Source organism: Pristiophorus japonicus, unplaced genomic scaffold, assembly GCF_044704955.1.
Source record: "Pristiophorus japonicus isolate sPriJap1 unplaced genomic scaffold, sPriJap1.hap1 HAP1_SCAFFOLD_790, whole genome shotgun sequence".
Classification (NCBI taxonomy): Eukaryota; Metazoa; Chordata; class Chondrichthyes; family Pristiophoridae; genus Pristiophorus; species Pristiophorus japonicus.
Genome location: NW_027254708.1, coordinates 184,829 through 202,781, shown reverse-complemented (window position 1 = coordinate 202,781; position 17,953 = coordinate 184,829). Strand labels below are relative to the sequence as shown.

Sequence of the window (17,953 nt, the reverse complement as noted above, 5' to 3'; positions counted from 1 at the left end):
GGGGGAGAGGGGGAAGGGGAGGGGGAGAGGCGGAAGGGGAGGGGAGAGGGGGAAGGGGATGGGGAAGAGGAGGGGGAGAGGGGAGGGGGAAGAGGAGGGGGAGAGGAGAGGTGGGGGAGGAGGGAGAGGAGAGGTGGGGGAGGGGGAGAGGTGGGGGAGGGGGAGAGGTGGGGGAGGGGGAGAGGTGGGGGAGGGGGAGAGGTGGGGGAGGGGGAGAGGGGAAGAGGTGGGGGAGGGGGAGAGGGGGAAGAGGTGGGGGAGGGGGAGAGGGGGAAGAGGTGGGGGAGGGGGAGAGGGGGAAGAGGTGGGGAGGGGGAGAGGGGGAAGAGGTGGGGGAGGGGGAGAGGGGGAGGAGGTGGGGGAGGGGGAGAGGGGGAGGAGGTGGGGGAGAGGGGGAGGAGGTGGGGGAGGGGGAGGAGGGGGGAGGTGGGGGAGGGGGAGAGGGGGAAGAGGTGGGGGAGGGGGAAGAGGTGGGGGAGGTGGGGAAGAAGTGGGGGAGGTGGGGAAGAGGTGGGGGAGGTGGGGAAGAGGTGGGGGAGGTGGGGAAGAGGTGGGGGAGGTGGGGAAGAGGTGGGGGAGGGGGAAGAGGTGGGGGAGGGGGAAGAGTGGGGGAGGGGGAAGAGGTGGGGGAGGGGGAAGAGGTGGGGGAGGGGGAAGAGGTGGGGGAGGGGGAAGAGCTGGGGGAGGGGGAAGAGCTGGGGGAGGGGGAAGAGCTGGGGGAGGGGGAAGAGCTGGGGGAGGGGGAAGAGCTGGGGGAGGGGGAAGAGTTGGGGGAGTGGGAAGAGGTGGGGGAGGGGGAATAGGTGGGGGAGGGGGGAAGAGGTGGGGGAGGGGGAAGAGGTGGGGGAGGGGGAAGAGGTGGGGGAGGGGGAAGAGGTGGGGGAGGGGGAAGAGGTGGGGAGGGGGAAGAGGTGGGGGAGGGGGAAGAGGGGAGGGGGAAGAGGTGGGGGAGGGGGAAGAGGGGAGGGGGAAGAGAAGAGGGGGAAGAGGAGAGGGGGGAAGAGGAGGGGGGAAGAGGAGGGGGGAAGAGGAGGGGGGGAAGAGGAGGGGGGGAAGAGGAGGGGGAGAAGAGGAGGGGGGAGGAATGGTGAGGAGAGGTGGGGGAGAAGAGGAGGGGGAGAGGGGGAAGAGGAGAGGGAGAAGAGGAGGGGGGAGAAGAGGAGGAGGGGGGGGAGAAGAGGAGGAGGGAGGGGAGAAGAGGTGGAGGGGGGGGAGAAGAAGAGGAGGGGGGGAGAAGAGGAGAAGGGGGGGAGAAGAGGAGGAGGGGGGGAGATGAAGAGGAGTGGGGGGAGAAGAAGAGGAGGGGGAGGAATGGTGAGGAGGGGGAGAGGGGGGAGAGGAGGAGAGGGGGAAGAGGAGGGGGAGAGGGGGAAGAGGAGGGGGAGAGGGGGAAGAGGAGGGGGAGAGGGGGAAGAGGAGGGGGAGAGGGGGAAGGGGAGGGGGAGAGGGGGAAGGGGAGGGGGAGGGGGGAAGGGGAGGGGGAGAGGGGGAAGGGGAGAGGGGGAAGGGGAGGGGAGAGGGGAAGGGGACGGGAGAGGGGGAAGGGGAGGGGGAGAGGGGGAAGGGGAGGGGAGAGGGGGAAGGGGAGGGAGGGAGGGGGAAGGGGAGGGGGAGAGGGGGAAGGGGAAGGGGAGAGGGGGATGGGGAGGGGAAGGGGAGGGGGAGAGGGGGAAGGGGAGGGGGAGAGGGGGGAGGGGAGGGGGAGAGGGGGGAGGGGAGGGGGAGAGGGGGAAGGGGAGGGGGAGAGGGGGAAGGGGAGGGGGAGAGGGGGAAGGGGAGGGGGAAGAGGAGGGGGAGAGGGGAGGGGGAAGAGGAGGGGAGAGGAGAGGTGGGGGAGGAGGGAGAGGAGAGGTGGGGGAGGAGGGAGAGGAGAGGTGGGGGAGGGGGAGAGGTGGGGGAGGGGGAGAGGTGGGGGAGGGGGAGAGGTGGGGGAGGGGGAGAGGTGGGGGAGGGGGGAGAGGAGAGGTGGGGGAGGGGGAGAGGTGGGGGAGGGGGAGAGGGGTAAGAGGTGGGGGAGGGGGAGAGGGGGTAAGAGGTGGGGGAGGGGGAGAGGGGGAAGAGGTGGGGGAGGGGGAGAGGGGGAAGAGGTGGGGGAGGGGGAGAGGGGGAAGAGTTGGGGGAGGGGGAGAGGGGGAAGAGGTGGGGGAGGGGGAGAGGGGGAAGAGATGGGGGAGGGGGAGAGGGGGAAGAGGTGGGGGAGGGGGAGAGGGGGAAGAGGTGGGGGAGGGGGAGAGGGGGAAGAGGTGGGGGAGGGGGAGAGGGGAATAGGTGGGGGAGGGGGAGAGGGGGAGAGGTGGGGGAGGGGGAGAGGGGGAGGAGGTGGGGGAGAGGGGGAGGAGGTGGGGGAGAGGGGGAGGAGGTGGGGGAGGGGGAGAGGGGGAGGAGGTGGGGGAGGGGGAGAGGGGGAAGAGGTGGGGTAGGGGGAAGAGGTGGGGGAGGTGGGGAAGAAGTGGGGGAGGTGGGGAAGAGGTGGGGGAGGTGGGGGAGGTGGGGGAAGAGGTGGGGGAGGTGGGGAAGAGGTGGGGGAGGTGGGGGAGGTGGGGAAGAGGTGGGGGAGGTGGGGTGGGGAGGGTGGGGGAGGTGGGGAAGAGGTGGGGGAGGTGGGAAGAGGTGGGGGAGGGGGAAGAGGTGGGGGAGGGGGAAGAGGTGGGGGAGGGGGAAGAGGTGGGGGAGGGGGAAGAGGTGGGGGAGGGGGAAGAGGTGGGGGAGGGGGAAGAGGTGGGGGAGGGGGAAGAGGTGGGGGAGGGGGAAGAGGTGGGGGAGGGGGAAGAGGTGGGGGAGGGGGAAGAGGTGGGGGAGGGGGAAGGAGGTGGGGGAGGGGGAAGAGGTGGGGGAGGGGGAAGAGGTGGGGGAGGGGGAAGAGGTGGGGGAGGGGGAAGAGGTGGGGGAGGGGGAAGAGGTGGGGGAGAGGGGGAAGAGGTGGGGGAGGGGGGAGAGGTGGGGGAGGGGGGAGAGGTGGGGGTGAGGGGAGAGGGGGAAGAAGTTGGGGGGAGGGGGAAGAAGTTGGGGGGAGGGGGAAGAAGTTGGGGGGAGGGGGAAGAAGTTGGGGGGAGGGGGAAGAAGTTGGGGGGAGGGGGAAGAAGTTGGGGGGAGGGGGAAGAAGTTGGGGGGGGGGGAAGAAGTTGGGGGGGGGAAAGAGAGAGCGAGGAGAGGGAGGCTGAACGAGGAGAGGGAGCCGAGGACGTCGAAGCCGGGCTGCCAAAGACTTCAGGCGTGGCCGCCCCCAGCAAGATGGGGGCGCCCACGCGGAGGGACGGGGGGGGGGGGGGGGAGGGGAACGGCTGAATGGGGGGGGGGGGGAGAGAGGGGGAGCTGAATGGGAGATAGCGGGAGCTGAACGTGGGTGGGGGGGAAGCGTGAGTTGAACAGGGGGAGGGGGGGGGGAGGAGGGGGGAGCGAGAGCAGAAGGGAGGGAGGCCCGAGTCCAATCTTCGCCCAGGGAGCCCCTTCGGCCAGGGGTAGGGGCGGTGAGCTTCGGGCCCCTCCCACACAGCCCCGGGGGGTGAGGAGCTACTGCACATGTGCGCGCAGGTGCAGAGGTCCCAGCACTGTTTTCAGCGCCGGGACCTGGCTCCGCTCCCGACCCCTTATGCTGCGCCATGCCGAGCACGAAGATGTCCTGAGGGGACTGGAGAATCACAAGGTAAGTTTTCGCCGCCCTTTTTATTCCAGAAAATTGCCGCACCTTATGGCGGTGCGCGTTCTTAGAGGGCGTAAACTTGGGCCCCATGCTTTAAAAAAGTAACTAAGTCAGTTAAATAAAAGTGCAGAAACAGGAAAAACTGAAAATGCTGGAAACCTGCAACAAAAACAAAAGCTAGTGGAGAGAACAGACATTTCAGGTGTAGACATGTAAAAAAAAAGGGTCTAAAAATAAAAGTACTATACCGACCAGCATTGCAATTGAAATCAGAAGATAACATACAGGATTAGCAGCATGGACTTGCACACAAATTAGAATCCTGCCACTATTTTATTAAATTATGGTTGAATTCAAATCGAGCCACAACTAACTTGCCAAGAACAGAAAGCTACAGAATGATAATGATAGCAGGTGCTGAGCAATTCAGTGCTTTGGTTAAGTGCACATTTCCCAAAATATAACTGAATAAATAGAATATCCTTTATAAAATTGAGCATGCTTTCTGTAAATAAGTACTATCTCGATACCTTCCATACGGTTTCACAGTGACCACTGTTTTCTTTTTCTTCTTCAGCTCATTATACTCAAACAAACCCAAAACAGATCCTTCCGCTGCACACTGGGCATCCCCACATGGGTCAACTTCCACCAGAGGAACCTCCAGGTCTTGTAGCTGCCTGCATCCGACTAAACGAAATTCAGATGCTTAATTTTCTTCTTACAGCACTGTGAATATGCTTTCTTTTTTAGCACAATAGATCCACAAAACATTCAAATAATATTTGGCCGAACTTTTATTCATTAAAATCAAATGCTACACGAGATTTTAAATTAATCACTCTGTTGAAGTGGTAAGCCATGTGGAATTGTATAATGTAAGAACTTGGCCTCAAATGAACACTTTAGATTCCCTAGTAGTTTTTAAATAGTAATCTAAATGTTCCAAACACCCAGGAAGTGTTTGTCATATCTTATTGCAGCAGTTTTGATATTAACACAGCCACAATTATTTTCCAGTTATTTTCTGTTCAAAAATGTGTATTTCACTGGATAGCTACAAATGAGGAAGGCCAGTTAGCCCATCTAAATCCACCCATTCAGAAAGAACCCAGCCCCCCCTTCCCCCCATTGCAGCATCACATGTTTTGTAAATGGTTCCCTGTTTTTTGCCTCTATTACTCTATCTGGAAATCTATTCCATATGGAGGTCACTTGTTTGTGAAAAAAAAATTCCTAATATCAGTCCAGTGCTTTTGTTCACAGACAGTTTTTGTTTAAAATTGAGTTGAATACACCTCAGCAGCTGAGACCTACAAGTTCTTTAGAGTTGACGTTGTCACCTGTCCAGTTTCGGACTGGAAAGTCTTATTTTTAAGTGGACCGTCCAGAATTTTTTGATAGATAAAACATAATGAGCTAGAAATTAATCAGCCTACTGCCGGGTTTCTTGGAGTAATTTTGGGCTGAAAACGAATCGGTGGGAAATTCATTACAGTCTTCCACCAACGGTTTTTAAATACCGCTGGGGAGTAGACCACCAGCGTGCAACGCTGGGAAAACTGCCCCTGCCTGAGTTTGGTGCGAGTGGTGATCTGTTCTATTTAAAAAAAAAACACCCAGCCTCTCGATGGACAGTCGGTATGAAACCCTGCAAAAAAAAGTAAGTGAACGTTTAAAAACATTTTTTTTGCAGTGATTCAGTAGAAAAGGGTTGTCTGAATGTTTTCCAATGTTTTATTTTATTCTTTTTAAATATTTTTCGTGTTTACCTTCCTCCCTAGGCCGGCTCTAACCTCGGACTTAATTTGACCAGGACCGCGGAGAATCCATGTACAATGTCCATTTTCCCCGCGTTTTTTTCCCTTATTTTTTGATCAATTTTCCGCCGGTGTTATTTGTAAAATCTTAGTGGTTTTTTGGGCAGTAAACAGGCAGTGGCGGCCTTCGATCAATTTCTAGCCCAATGAAAGTCTATATATATTTTTTAATTCTATGTTTTACTTCTTTCTGTGTCTTATAATGTGGAGCCATTAGTTATTGAGGTTTAATGAATTTTAAGCAGCAGCAAATATCAATTCAAGTCATGAGGCCAACCCTTACAGAGCCTCATGCCAACATCTATCCACTTTTGGCCTTGGCAATTAGAGCAAACTCCACAAGGAGTGGTAATAACCCAGTACGTACCAGACTTCTCTGGACTAGGTCCCTTTATAGATTTAAACATATCTCTACACTTCAAAAAATAGTTTCATTTTAACATGTCACCGATCTCATTAAATTTGCAGTAACAAAGAGCACACTTTACCTGCGATGGCAGCTCGAATGTTTTCTTTGCCTTCATCATATTGTTCCAAATGATTAACTCCAGCATTTTTGCCACCAAGTCCAACAACTACAATATGAGGGAAATCCTATTAAAGCAAAATATTTTTTTAATGATTAAGAACACTGACATTATGATCTTGTATTACAATTCATATAATTTCATACTACAGCACTTAATTTCCCCATTAATTATCAGTTTCTCTTGTTCTTTTTCCTCAACCATCATGCTTTTGCCTAGGTTGGCCATGGATTGCTACATAGTATTAATTACTAATTAATATAATTCCATGATTAGCTAACCAAGAAGCACATTCTGTAATACTCACCCGGATTTTTCGGTGGGTATGATGGTGTACTAGAGTACGCCATCATAGCACCTTTGAAATACACAAGTTCGGGATTTCCGCTTGCGCTGAATCCCGAACGTGCAATCTGTCAAAGTACGACTTCTCAGACTGAGGAAGTTACAATTGCTGGCGGAAAGTTGGGCTATTTGCACAGCAACAGAAGATTGGGAAGTGTTTAAAAGCCAACAAAGAATGGCTAAAAAAATGATTAGGAAAGGGAAGATAGACTATGAAAGTAAACTAGCACCAAAATATAAAAACAGATAGCAAGAGTTTCTTTAGGTATAAGAACATAAGAACTAGGAACAGGAGTACGTCATATGGCCCCTAGAGCCCGCTCCACCAATCAATAAGATCATGGCTGATCTGACTGGACATGGCTGGACTCAGCTCCACTTCCCCGCCTGCTCCCCAAAACTCCTTATCGTTTCGGTCTTAAATTTATTCAATGTCACAGCTTCCACAGCTCTCTGAGGCAAATTCCACAAATCCACAACCCTCAGAGAAGAAATTTCTCCTCATCTCTCTTTTAAATGGGTGGCCCCTTCTTCTAAGATCATGCCCTCTAGTTCTAGTCTCCCCCATCAGTGGAAACATCCTCTCTGCATCAATCTTGTCAAGCCCCCTCATAATCTTATATGTTTCGATAAAATCACCTCTCATTCTTCTAAATTCCAATGAGTAGAGGCCCAACCTACTCAACCTTACCTCATAAGTCAACCCCCTCATCCCTGGAATCAACCTAGTGAACCTTCTCTAAACTGCCTCCAAAGTATATCCTTTCATAAATATGGAAACCAAAACTGCACGTAGTATTCCAGGTGTGGCCTCACCAATACCTTGTATAGCTGTAGCAAGACTTCCCTGCTTCTATACTCCATCCCCTTTGCAATACTATCCTTTTGTGCTTCATGCACAAGTACCCCCAGGTCCCACTGTACTGCAGCACTTTGCAATCTTTCTCCATTTAAATAATAACTTGCTCTTTGATTTTTTTCTGCCGAAGTGCATGACCTCACACATTCCAACATTATATTCCATCTGCCAAATTTTTACCAACTCACTTAGCCTGTATATAAAAAGGAAAAAAGTGTGGCTAGAGTAAATGTTGGTCCCTTAGAGGACGAGACCAGGGAATTAGTAATGGGAAACATGGAGATGGTAGAAACTCTGAAGAAATATTTTGTATCAGTCTTTACGGTAGCGCACACTAATAATATTCCAACAATGGCTAGTCAAGGGACTATGAGGGGGACTTAACACAATCACAATCACGATCACGATGGAGGTGGTACTCAGCAAGATAATGGGAATAAAGTCAGATAAATCCCCCAGACCTGATGGCTTGCATCCTAGGGTTTTAAGAGAAGTAGCGGCAGGGATAGTGGATGCATTGGTTGTAATTTACCAAAATTCCCTGGATTCTGGGGAGGTCCCAGCAGATTGGAAAACTGCAAATGTAACGCTATTTAAAAAAACAGGCAGACAAAAAGCAGGAAACTATAGACCAGTTAGCCGAACATCTGTGGTTGGGAAGATGTTGTAGTCCATTATTAAAGAAGCAGTAGCAGGACATTTGGAAAAGCAAAATTGTCAGGCAGTCAGCATGGATTTATGAAGGGGAAGTGATGTTTGACAAATTTGCTAGAATTCTGAGGATGTAACGAACAGGGTGGATAAAGGGGAACCAGTGGCTATGGTGTATTTGGACTTCCAGAAGGCATTTGACAAGGTGCTACATAAAAGGTTACTGCACAAGATAAAAGTTCACAGGTCTTGGGGTAATATATTAGCATGGATAGACGATTGGCTAACTAACAGAAAACAGAGAGTTGGGATAAATGATTCATTCTCGGGTTTGGCAATCAGTAATATTGCTGGGACTCCAACTATTTACAATCTATATTAACGACATGGAGGAAGGGACCGAGTGTAACTAGCCAAGTTTGCCAATAATACAAAGATGGGAGGAAAAGTAATGTGTGAGAACACAAAAAATCTACAAAAAGACACCGACAGGCTAAGTGAGTGGGCAAAAATTTGGCAGATGGAGTACAATGTTGGAAAGTGTGAGGTCATGCACTTTGACAGAAAAAAATCAAAGAGCAAGTTATTATTTAAATGGAGGAAGATTGCAAAGTGCCACAGGACAGCGAGACGTACGTGGGGGTACTTGTGCATGAAACACAAAAGGTTATTATGCAGGTACAGCAAGTGATCAGGAAGGCCAATGGAATCTTGGCCTTTATTGCAAAGGGGATGGAGTATAAATGCAGGGAAGTCTTGCTACAGTTGTACAGGGTATTGGTGAGGCCACACCTGGAATACTGCGTGCAGTTTTGGTTTCCATATTTACGAAAGGATATACTTGCTTTGGAGGCAGTTCAGAGAAGGTTCACTAGGTTGATTCCGGGGATGAGTGGGTTGACTTATGAGGAAGGTTGAGTAAGTTGGGCCTCTACTCATTGGAATTCAGAAGAATGAGAGGTGATCTTATCGAAACGTCTAAGATTATGAGGGGGCTTGACAAGGTGGATGCAGAAAGGATGTTTCCACTGATGAGAGAGACTAGAACTAGAGGGCATGATCTTAAAATAAGGGGCCACCCATTTAAAACTGAGATGAGGAGAAATTTCTTCTCTCAGAGGGTTGTGGATCTGTGAGATTTGCTGCCTCAGAGAGCTGTGGAAGCTGTGACATTGAATAAATTTAAGTCAGAAATCGACAGTTTCTTAAACGATAAGGGAATAAGGGGTTATGGAGAGCGGGCAGGAAAGTGTACCTGAGGCCATGATCAGATCAGCCATGATCGTATTAAATGGCAGAGCAGGCTCGAGGTGTCGTATGGCCGACTCCTGCTCCTATTTCTTATATTCTTATGTTAACTGCCCAGCAATTACGGACAAAACTCTTACGGTTGCTGATAGCAAGCATAGGAGCCTAATTTTTTGTTCACTTAAGAAATTACCACAACCTTCAGTACTTTTACAGTATCTGGACCAGCTGGAGTAACTCATGGAATTATGCACAAGGGCCTTGTAAATTTAGTGAAATAAAAGTAGCAATAAGGTAAATCACTTTACAGTTTAATATGAGCTGCTGAAGCCCTTAAAATCTAGAAGCTGCCTTTCCAGATACCTAGATCATTTCCACTATCATTTGCTTCATTAATTATTAAATTAAAATGCAGCCATGGACTATTTTTTTCTAGACATGTGCCAAGAGCAAATGGTGGCAGCTCTTTTGGAGGTTGGGTGATCGGTAAAAGAAAACTGCCAACATTATTATTTTTTAACGTTCAAAACACATCGTAAAAGGTCTGAGTTGAAAAATCAACATTTTGCAATTTTGGGAGTAGATATATTTTGGCCGTTTACATATATTTTCCCAATAAATATTGTCAAATATATCTTTTTAAAGAGAAATCTTCTAAGTAAACTTGCAATATGTTTGGCCCTTGTCTTTTGCTGCAGTATGATGGGGTATAGCCCATCAAAATTATATAACAATTCTGAAGTTCTCGGTTATAAAATGTGTACTAAAACTATCTTTACTGAACTTGTGGAAATAAAATGATCACTAATGGCATGAACAAATTACACCTGCAGAATTGTCACGTTAAAACTCTGAAGTTCTCGGTTATAAAATGTGTACTAAAACTATCTTTACTGAACTTGTGGAAATAAAATGATCACTAATGGCATGAACAAATTACACCTGCAGAATTGTCACGTTAAAACACTGTCAATGCCTCAGTAAGAGAAAACAGACTCCTCGCTTAACAGGAACTGACTGTAGAACTACTTGAATTACTTTTTACAGATATTGGGGCCAAGTTTCGGCCTGAGTTGCTCCTGATTTTTTGGAGCAACTGGTTTAGAATGGAGTATCTGAGAAATTTGAATTCTCGGCATTTAGTTTGCTCCAGTTCTAGTCACTTAGAACAGTTTCACTTTGGAACAGAATTTATTTTTCCCAAAAGGGGGCTTATCCGGCCACTTACGCCTGTTTTCAAAGTTTAGGTAGTGAAAACTTACTCCAAACTAACTTAGAATAGAGTCAGTGAAGATTTTAGTACGTTCGAAAAAACCTTGTCTGCACTTTAGAAAATCAGGCGTAAGTTACAAATTAGGCGTAGGGAAAGGGGGGTTGGCTAGGGTTTAAAGGGAAGTTTACAAACATTAAACACTTCAGTTTTACAAATGAAGAGCCATCATCAATAATAAATGATAAATACATCAATAAATCAACCAATAAATCAATCAAAAAAAATTAATAAAAAATAATTTTAAAAAAAAATCAATAAAACATTTTCTACTTACCGATTGCAGCACCGGGAGTCCTCCAACAGCGTGCTGGGACGGCCCCCCCAGTGTGTCTCTGTCAGTGTCTCTATCTCTCTGTCTGTCAGTATCTGTGTTTCTGACAGTGAGGGGAGGGGGAGAAGGTGGTGGGGGGGGGAGGGGGAGAAGGGGGTGGGGGGGGAAGGGAGGAGATGGGGGGGCGGGGGGAGGAGGAGGGGGACAAGGAGGGGGAGGGGAGAAGGGGGTTGGGGGGGAGAAGGGGGTTGGGGGGGAGAAGGGGGTTGGGGGGGGAGAAGGGGGTTGGGGGGGAGAAGGGGGTTGGGGGGGAGAAGGGGGTTGGGGGGGAGAAGGGGGTTGGGGTGGAGAAGGGGGTTGGGGGGGAGAAGGGGGTTGGGGGGGAGAAGGGGGTTGGGGGGGAGAAGGGGGTTGGGGGGGAGAAGGGGGTTGGGGGGGAGAAGGGGGTTGGGGGGGAGAAGGGGGTTGGGGGGGAGAAGGGGGTTGGGGGGGAGAAGGGGGTTGGGGGGGAGAAGGGGGTTGGGGGGGAGAAGGGGGTTGGGGGGGAGAAGGGGGTTGGGGGGGAGAAGGGGGTTGGGGGGGAGAAGGGGGTTGGGGGGAGAAGGGGGGTTGGGGGGAGAAGGGGGTTGGGGTGGAGAAGGGGGTTGGGGGGGAGAAGGGGGTTGGGGGGGAGAAGGGGGTTGGGGGGAGAAGGGGGTTGGGGGGGAAGGGGATGGGGGGAGAGGGGTTGGGGGGAGAAGGGGGTTGGGGGAGAGAAGGGGGTTGGGGGGGAGAAGGGGGTTGGGGGGAGAAGGGGGTTGGGGGGAGAAGGGGGTTGGGGGGGAGAAGGGGGTGGAGGGGGGAGAAGGGGGTGGGAGGGGGGAGAAGGGGGTGGGAGGGGGGAGAAGGGGGTGGGAGGGGGGAGAAGGGGGTGGGAGGGGGGAGAAGGGGGTGGGAGGGGGGAGAAGGGGGTGGGAGGGGGAGAAGGACGGGGTGGGGAGGAGAGGAGGAGGGAGGTGGGGGGAGGGAGGAGGAGGGAGGTGGGGAGAGGGAGGAGGAGGGAGGTGAGGGGGGGGGAGATGGGTGGGGGAATAGGGGGGTAAGAGGGGGGAGTCGCGGAGGTTCGGGGGGGGGAGAGTTGCGGAGGTGAGGGGGGGAGTCGCAGTTGGGGGGGCTGGGGGGAGGAGGAGGGGGACAAGGAGGGGGAGGGGAGAAGGAGGTTGGGGGGGAGAAGGGGGTTGGGGGGGAGAAGGGGGTTGGGGGGAGAAGGGGGTTGGGGGGGGGAGAAGGGGGTTGGGGGGAGAAGGGGGTTGGGGGGAGAAGGGGGTTGGGGGGGAGAAGGGGGTTGGGGGGGAGAAGGGGGTTGGGGGGAGAAGGGGGTTGGGGGGAGAAGGGGGTTGGGGGGGAGAAGGGGGTGGGGGGAGAAGGGGGGTGGGGAGAAGGGGGTGGGGGAGAAGGGGGTGGGGGGAGAAGGGGGTGGGGGGGAGAAGGGGGGTGGGGGGAGGGGGGAAGGAGAGGTGGGGGGGAGAAGGGGGGGGGGAGAAGGGGGGTGGGGGGAGAAGGGGGGTGGGGGGGAGAAGGGGGTGGGGGGAGGAAGGGGGGTGGGGGGGGAGAAGGGGGGTGGGGGGGAGAAGGGGGTTGGGGGGGGAGAAGGGGGGTGGGGGGGGAGAGGGGGGGTGGGGGGGAGAAGGGGGGTGGGGGGAGGGGGGTGGGGGGGGGAGAAGGGGGGTGGGGGGGGAGAAGGGGGGTGGGGGGAGAAGGGGGGTGGGGGGAGAAGGGGGGTGGGGGGGAGAAGGGGGGTGGGGGGAGAAGGGGGGTGGGGGGAGAAGGGGGGTGGGGGGGAGAAGGGGGGTGGGGGGGGAGAAGGGGGGTGGGGGGGAGAAGGGGGGTGGGAGGGGAGAAGGGGGTGGGAGGGGAGAAGGGGGTGGGAGGGGAGAAGGGGGTGGGAGGGGAGAAGGGGGTGGGAGGGGAGAAGGGGGTGGGAGGGGGGAGAAGGACGGGGGTGGGGGGGAGAGGAGGAGGGAGGTGGGGGGAGGGAGGAGGAGGGAGGTGAGGGGGGGGAGATGGGTGGGGGAATAGGGGGGGTAAGAGGGGGGCGTCGCGGAGGTGAGGGGGGGGGGAGTTGCGGAGGTGAGGGGGGGGGGGGGGAGTCGCACTGGGGGGGTGGGGGAGGGAGAGTCGCGCAGGTCCGGGGGTGGGGGTCGGGTCGCCGGGGGGTGGGGGAGCAGAGGTCGAGTCAGGTCCGGTCAGGTGGGAGGGGCCTTATTCACGCAGCCCCAGTGAGGCCATTCGGCCAGGGCTCGGGGCTGCGTGCTTCAGGCCCCTCCCACAGTTTTGGGCGCCTGGAGCTACTGCACATGCGCGTCCACTGTAGCGCGCATGTGCAGAGGTCCCGGCACTGTTTTCAGCGCAGGGACCTGGCTCCGCCCCCTACAGCTCGTGCTGCGCCGCGCCCAGCTCCAGAGGGAGCCGGAGAATAGGTAAGTGTTTTTTAGCTGCATTTTCTGGCGCGAAAAATGGGCGTCCAGGTCCGGGCTGCACCGTTTTAGGCGCGGCCCGAAACTTGGGCCCATAGAGAGTTTTCTGTGTGGTGAATAAAGCTTAATGTTTTGTGTGGCAAATTGCATCCTTTCAACTTAAAAATGAACATAAACTATATAATGCACATATAACAAGGAAAATTGAGTTATTTATTACCAGTCTAAATGAGGTCTGAATAATATATTTTAATCCTGAAAATTAACATTAAGTATCTGGCTGGGAATCTCTATGATGTTCAACAACATTACTTTTCAAGAGTAATTTACTGACTATGTAAACAGGGACTAATAAATTGCACATTTGGATGAAAAAAATAAAATAAAACAGATATATGAAATAAGTCCAAGTACCAGTTTAATTAAGTTTTTTTATAAGGTTTTTACAATGTTTTAAAAGGTTTTAAAATGTAATTTCAATATAAAAGACTGAAAGAAGTTTCTGTGGGCATGGCTTAGTTTTGGCAGCTTTTGTGGGCGTGTCTCCCTTACGCATAGGCTGTATACAGCGTTGCTGGCCTTCCTGATATCATACGTTGCGCAGAACTCTGCAGCACTGAAGAGGAAGTCTCTGTTAAAAGCTCAAGTTAAATTCGTATTCTTACGCAGGTCGGCTGCGAATTCTGGAGCTATGCCACCGACCACAATTTATGCAATCAAAATCAAGCTTTATCTCAGCTGTGTATCACTATTCTAAAATAAGTCCATTATATGTATTAGTTCAGTTTTTGACCAGTATTCAATTTCATACCTGTTTTCAGATTGCAGTACTCAAATTACTATGTCTAAAATTATGTAATTTCTAGGCGTTTAGTAATTTGATAATTAGATTATGGAGTAATACATTATTAACCGTTCTGGATGTATTATGTATATAACGAGGAAGCTATTATACAGATATGACCAAATGCACCGATAGTATTTGAAATTCTGACTACAATTCCTCATTAGAATGATCATATAATTGTTTCCAATATATGCTATTTATCTATCATTACCTATTACTAACTTCAGTAAAATTAGAATGTCAACATTCCTAAATTGGCTTGACTAAAGTATTAAATATATTTGAGTTGAAATTATACCTGATGTAGCCCATAAAATGTGCGGCTTCTGCCTTTTTTAAGTGCAGGTCCAGATCTAAAAAAAAGAGCAATAATCTTAAATAGAAAACTAGAATACAAAAAAACTAAGCATTTGCCCTTATAAATCCCTCCATAGCCTTGCTCCATCTTACCACTGGATCACCTACCAGCCCCACATTCCAGTTTGTATCCGGTCTTCCTCTCACTGGTCTACTGCCCACCACCCACCGTTTCTCTGCACAATCAGTTGCACTGTCAGCCATTATACATTCCTACTCTCTCCTTAAACCCCATCTACTGTGCTACATCAGTCCCCACCTTCAAAAGCCTCTGCAAAATCCACCTCTTCAACCTCACCTTTGGCCACCTTACCCAACTCTTCTCCCGAATCTTGTTCAGTATCCAGTCATCCCCATGAAGCACCTTGTGAGGTTTTGCTGTGCTAAAGGCGCAATAAACATGCCAATTGTTGCACTGGGCTCTAAGGAAAATACTGGCCTGGAATTTGCAGTCAGTGGCAAAGTGACGGTGCTTATCGCTGACCTCGAAGTAAGCTGCCCACAAGGATCTAGCGATTTCCATGACATGAAATTCACCTTTCCTGACGTAAGTTTGAATCTGGCGCTGAAGCAAGCAAATCTCCAGCGTCCAGTTATAGTGATGTTATCAAGCGAGCTAAGCAGCCAATCACATTGAAGAATTCTAATAGACAGCAAACCAGGAAGTAAAATGCACAGATAATAATTTATTATAAATTTTATAGAGTGTGAAATAACGATTGGGATGTACACATAGGTTTAAGGTAGAAACTGAAATATCAAACAAACTTTAAAAAAATTATATTAAAAACAATGCAATTCTCATCATATTAATGGAAAATTCCGACAGTCCACAAATATAAAATTAGTTTTTAGGGCAAGGACAGTTGTTCAGCAGTCAATACACCGTTTAAAAACTCAATTGCACCTCTTTCAACGAGGCTTAACTTTTTTTTTTAAAAACAGCAATATTCCAACGTAATAGGGGAAGTTTTCATCAGGAACTACATTTCAGTGCTATTTAAATTGATTGCCAGATCCAGGAGTTCCACAGCACAACCGGTGAAGAAGCGTAGAATCACTGACGACAACTTTTGGATTTCTGTACTTACTCCAGAAGTTGCTGTCACTTTCAGAGGAATAATGACAGCAAACTCTGACAGTTGCGCCATCATTACCACCGCAAAATCCAGGGCATTAAGACCAGAACCTAATGTCAGGGAGCTTAACAATATAAGCTCTCTACAACTCTGTCAGTGTTTTGCTCTCTGGTTAAGGCAATAATCCTTTACAACACCGCACTTCTCTTGCTCGCCCCTCTTACCAAATACACTCTTTTTCTGGTTTTTTGAAACAACAATTCTGAACAGATTGTCATTTAATATTAAACAGTTAAATCAATACATTCTATATTTAACCTTGGCTCACTTCAGAAGAAAGAAATCCAAGCCCACTGCAGGACGGCAGCACGTAATGGTGCATGGCTAACTAAAGAAATAAAGAACGCTATACAATTAAAAACAAGGGCATACAAAGTGGCCAAAACTAGTGGGAGGACAGAAGATTGGGAAGCTTTTAAAAGCCAGCAAAGACTAAAAAAATGATTAAGAAAGGGAAGATAGACTATTAAAGTAAACTAGCACAAAATATGGAAACAGATAGCAAGAGTTTCGATAGGTATATAAAAAGGAAAAGAGTGGCTAAAGTAAATGTTGGTCCCTTAAAGGACGAGACCGGGGAACATGGAGATGGCAGAAACTATGAACAAATATTTTGTATCAGTCTTTACAGTAGAGGACACTAACAATATCCAAACAGCGGATAAATCAAGGGGCTATGGGGGGGGGGGGGGGGGGAAGGAACTCAACACAATCACAATCACGAAGGAGGTGGTACTCAGTAAGATAATGGGCTCAAGTTTCGGCTTGAGTTGCTTCTATTTTTTTGGAGCAACTAGTTTAGAATGGAGTATCATAGAAATTGCAATTCTCAGCATTTAGTCTGATCCAATTAGAATAGTTTTGTTTTAGAACAGTTTTTTTTCCACAAGGGGGCGTTACCAGCCACTTATGCCTGTTTTGCAAGTTTAGGCAGCGAAAACTTACTCCAAACTAACTTAGCATGGAATCAGTGTAGATTTTTGTACGCTCAGAAAAATCTTGCCTATACTTTATAAATTAGGCACAGGGAACGAGAGATGGGGGGGGGGGAAAGAGAAGTGAAGTTAGGGGATTTTACAAGCATTAAACACTTCATTTTTACAAATAAAGGGCCTTCATCAATAATAAATGATGAATAAATAAATAAATAAACCAATAAATCAATCCAAAAAAAATTAAAAGTAAAAATTTTTTTAAAAGAATAAAAAAATCAATCAATAAAGAAAAAATTAAAAGTTTCTACTCACCGACTACAGCACCGGGAGCCCTCCAACAGCCTGCTGGAACGGGCCCCCCCACGCCCCCCAGGAGATGCCGGGCGGGCGGGTCCTGCCGTTGATGAAAACACCAAGGACTTCGGGGGGGGCGCACCCCCAGGAAATGCCAAGCCGCCGCCCAGGACTTCAGGCAGGGCCTGCCCCCAGGAGATGCCGGGCGGGCCATCGCGGAAGAGGTAAGGGCCGTCAGGCCACTCGGCCCAGGATAGGGGCAACGTCCCTTCGGCCAAGGATAGGGCCGTCGCCTGGAGACAGGACACGCTGGGAGGGCCAGGAGCTACTGCACATGCGCGCAGCCTCCACTGCGCACACGCGCAGCTGCCAGCACTGTTTTTGGTGCAGGGCTGTAACTCCGCCCCCAGCAGCTCCTGCTGCGCCGCGCCGAGCTGGAAACGGGCCTATAGATATAGGAGAATCGCGAGGTAAGTATTCCGTGCAATTTCTGTTCTACAAATTAGGCGGGCCTCTCTGATGTGCGCCGTTCAAGCGGGGATCCGAAACTTGAGCCCAATGGGACTAAAGGCAGATAAATCCCCTGGACCTGATGGCTTGCATCCTAGGGTCTTAAGAGAAGTAGCGGCAGGCATAGTGGATGCACTGGTTGTAATTTACTAAAATTCTCTGGATTCTGGGGAAGTCCCAGAAAACTGCAAATGTCCCTATTCAAAAAAGGAGGCAGACAAAAAGCAGGAAACTATAGACCAATTAGCCTAACATCTGTGGTTTGGAAAATGTTGGAGTCCATAATTAAAGAAGTAATAGCAGGACATTTGGAAAAGCGTAATTCGGTCAGGCAGAGACAGCATGGATTTATGAAGGGGAAGTCATGTTTGAAAAATTTGCTGGAATTCTTTGAGGATGTAACGAACAGGGTGGATAAAGGGAAACCAGTGGATGTGGAGTATTTGGACTTCCAGAAGGCATTTGATGAGGTGCCACATAAAAGGTTACTGCACAAGATAAAAGTTCACGGGGTTGGGGGTAATATATTAGCATGGATAGAGGATTGGCTAACGAACAGAAAAAAAGTCGGAATAAATGGTTCAATCTCGGGTTGGCAAACAGTAACAAGTGGGATGCCGCAGGGACCGGTGCTGGGACCCCAACTATTTACAATCTAGATTAACAACTTGAACAAGGGACCGAGTGTAACGTAGCCAAGTTTGCTGACAATATAAAGATGGGAGGAAAAGCAATGTGTGAGGACACAAAAAATCTGCAAAAGGAAATAGACAGGCTAAGT

At 50.5% G+C, this 17,953-nt stretch overlaps 1 protein-coding gene across 1 annotated transcript in view; it reads right to left on the bottom strand.

Annotated features, from left to right (window-relative positions):
- Positions 1–4,170: 4,170 nt before the first annotated feature.
- LOC139257016 (cytosol aminopeptidase-like) overlaps positions 4,171–17,953 on the bottom strand; it is a gene marked incomplete at its 3' end in the record, with an annotated part of 31,840 nt that continues 18,057 nt past the window's right edge. The window contains exons 4-6 of the mRNA XM_070874363.1: positions 14,236–14,290; positions 5,949–6,054; positions 4,171–4,330 (exon numbers count right to left, since the gene is read on the bottom strand). Coding sequence (XP_070730464.1) covers positions 4,171–4,330; positions 5,949–6,054; positions 14,236–14,290 — 321 coding nt within the window. The remainder of the gene's footprint in view (positions 4,331–5,948; positions 6,055–14,235; positions 14,291–17,953) is intronic.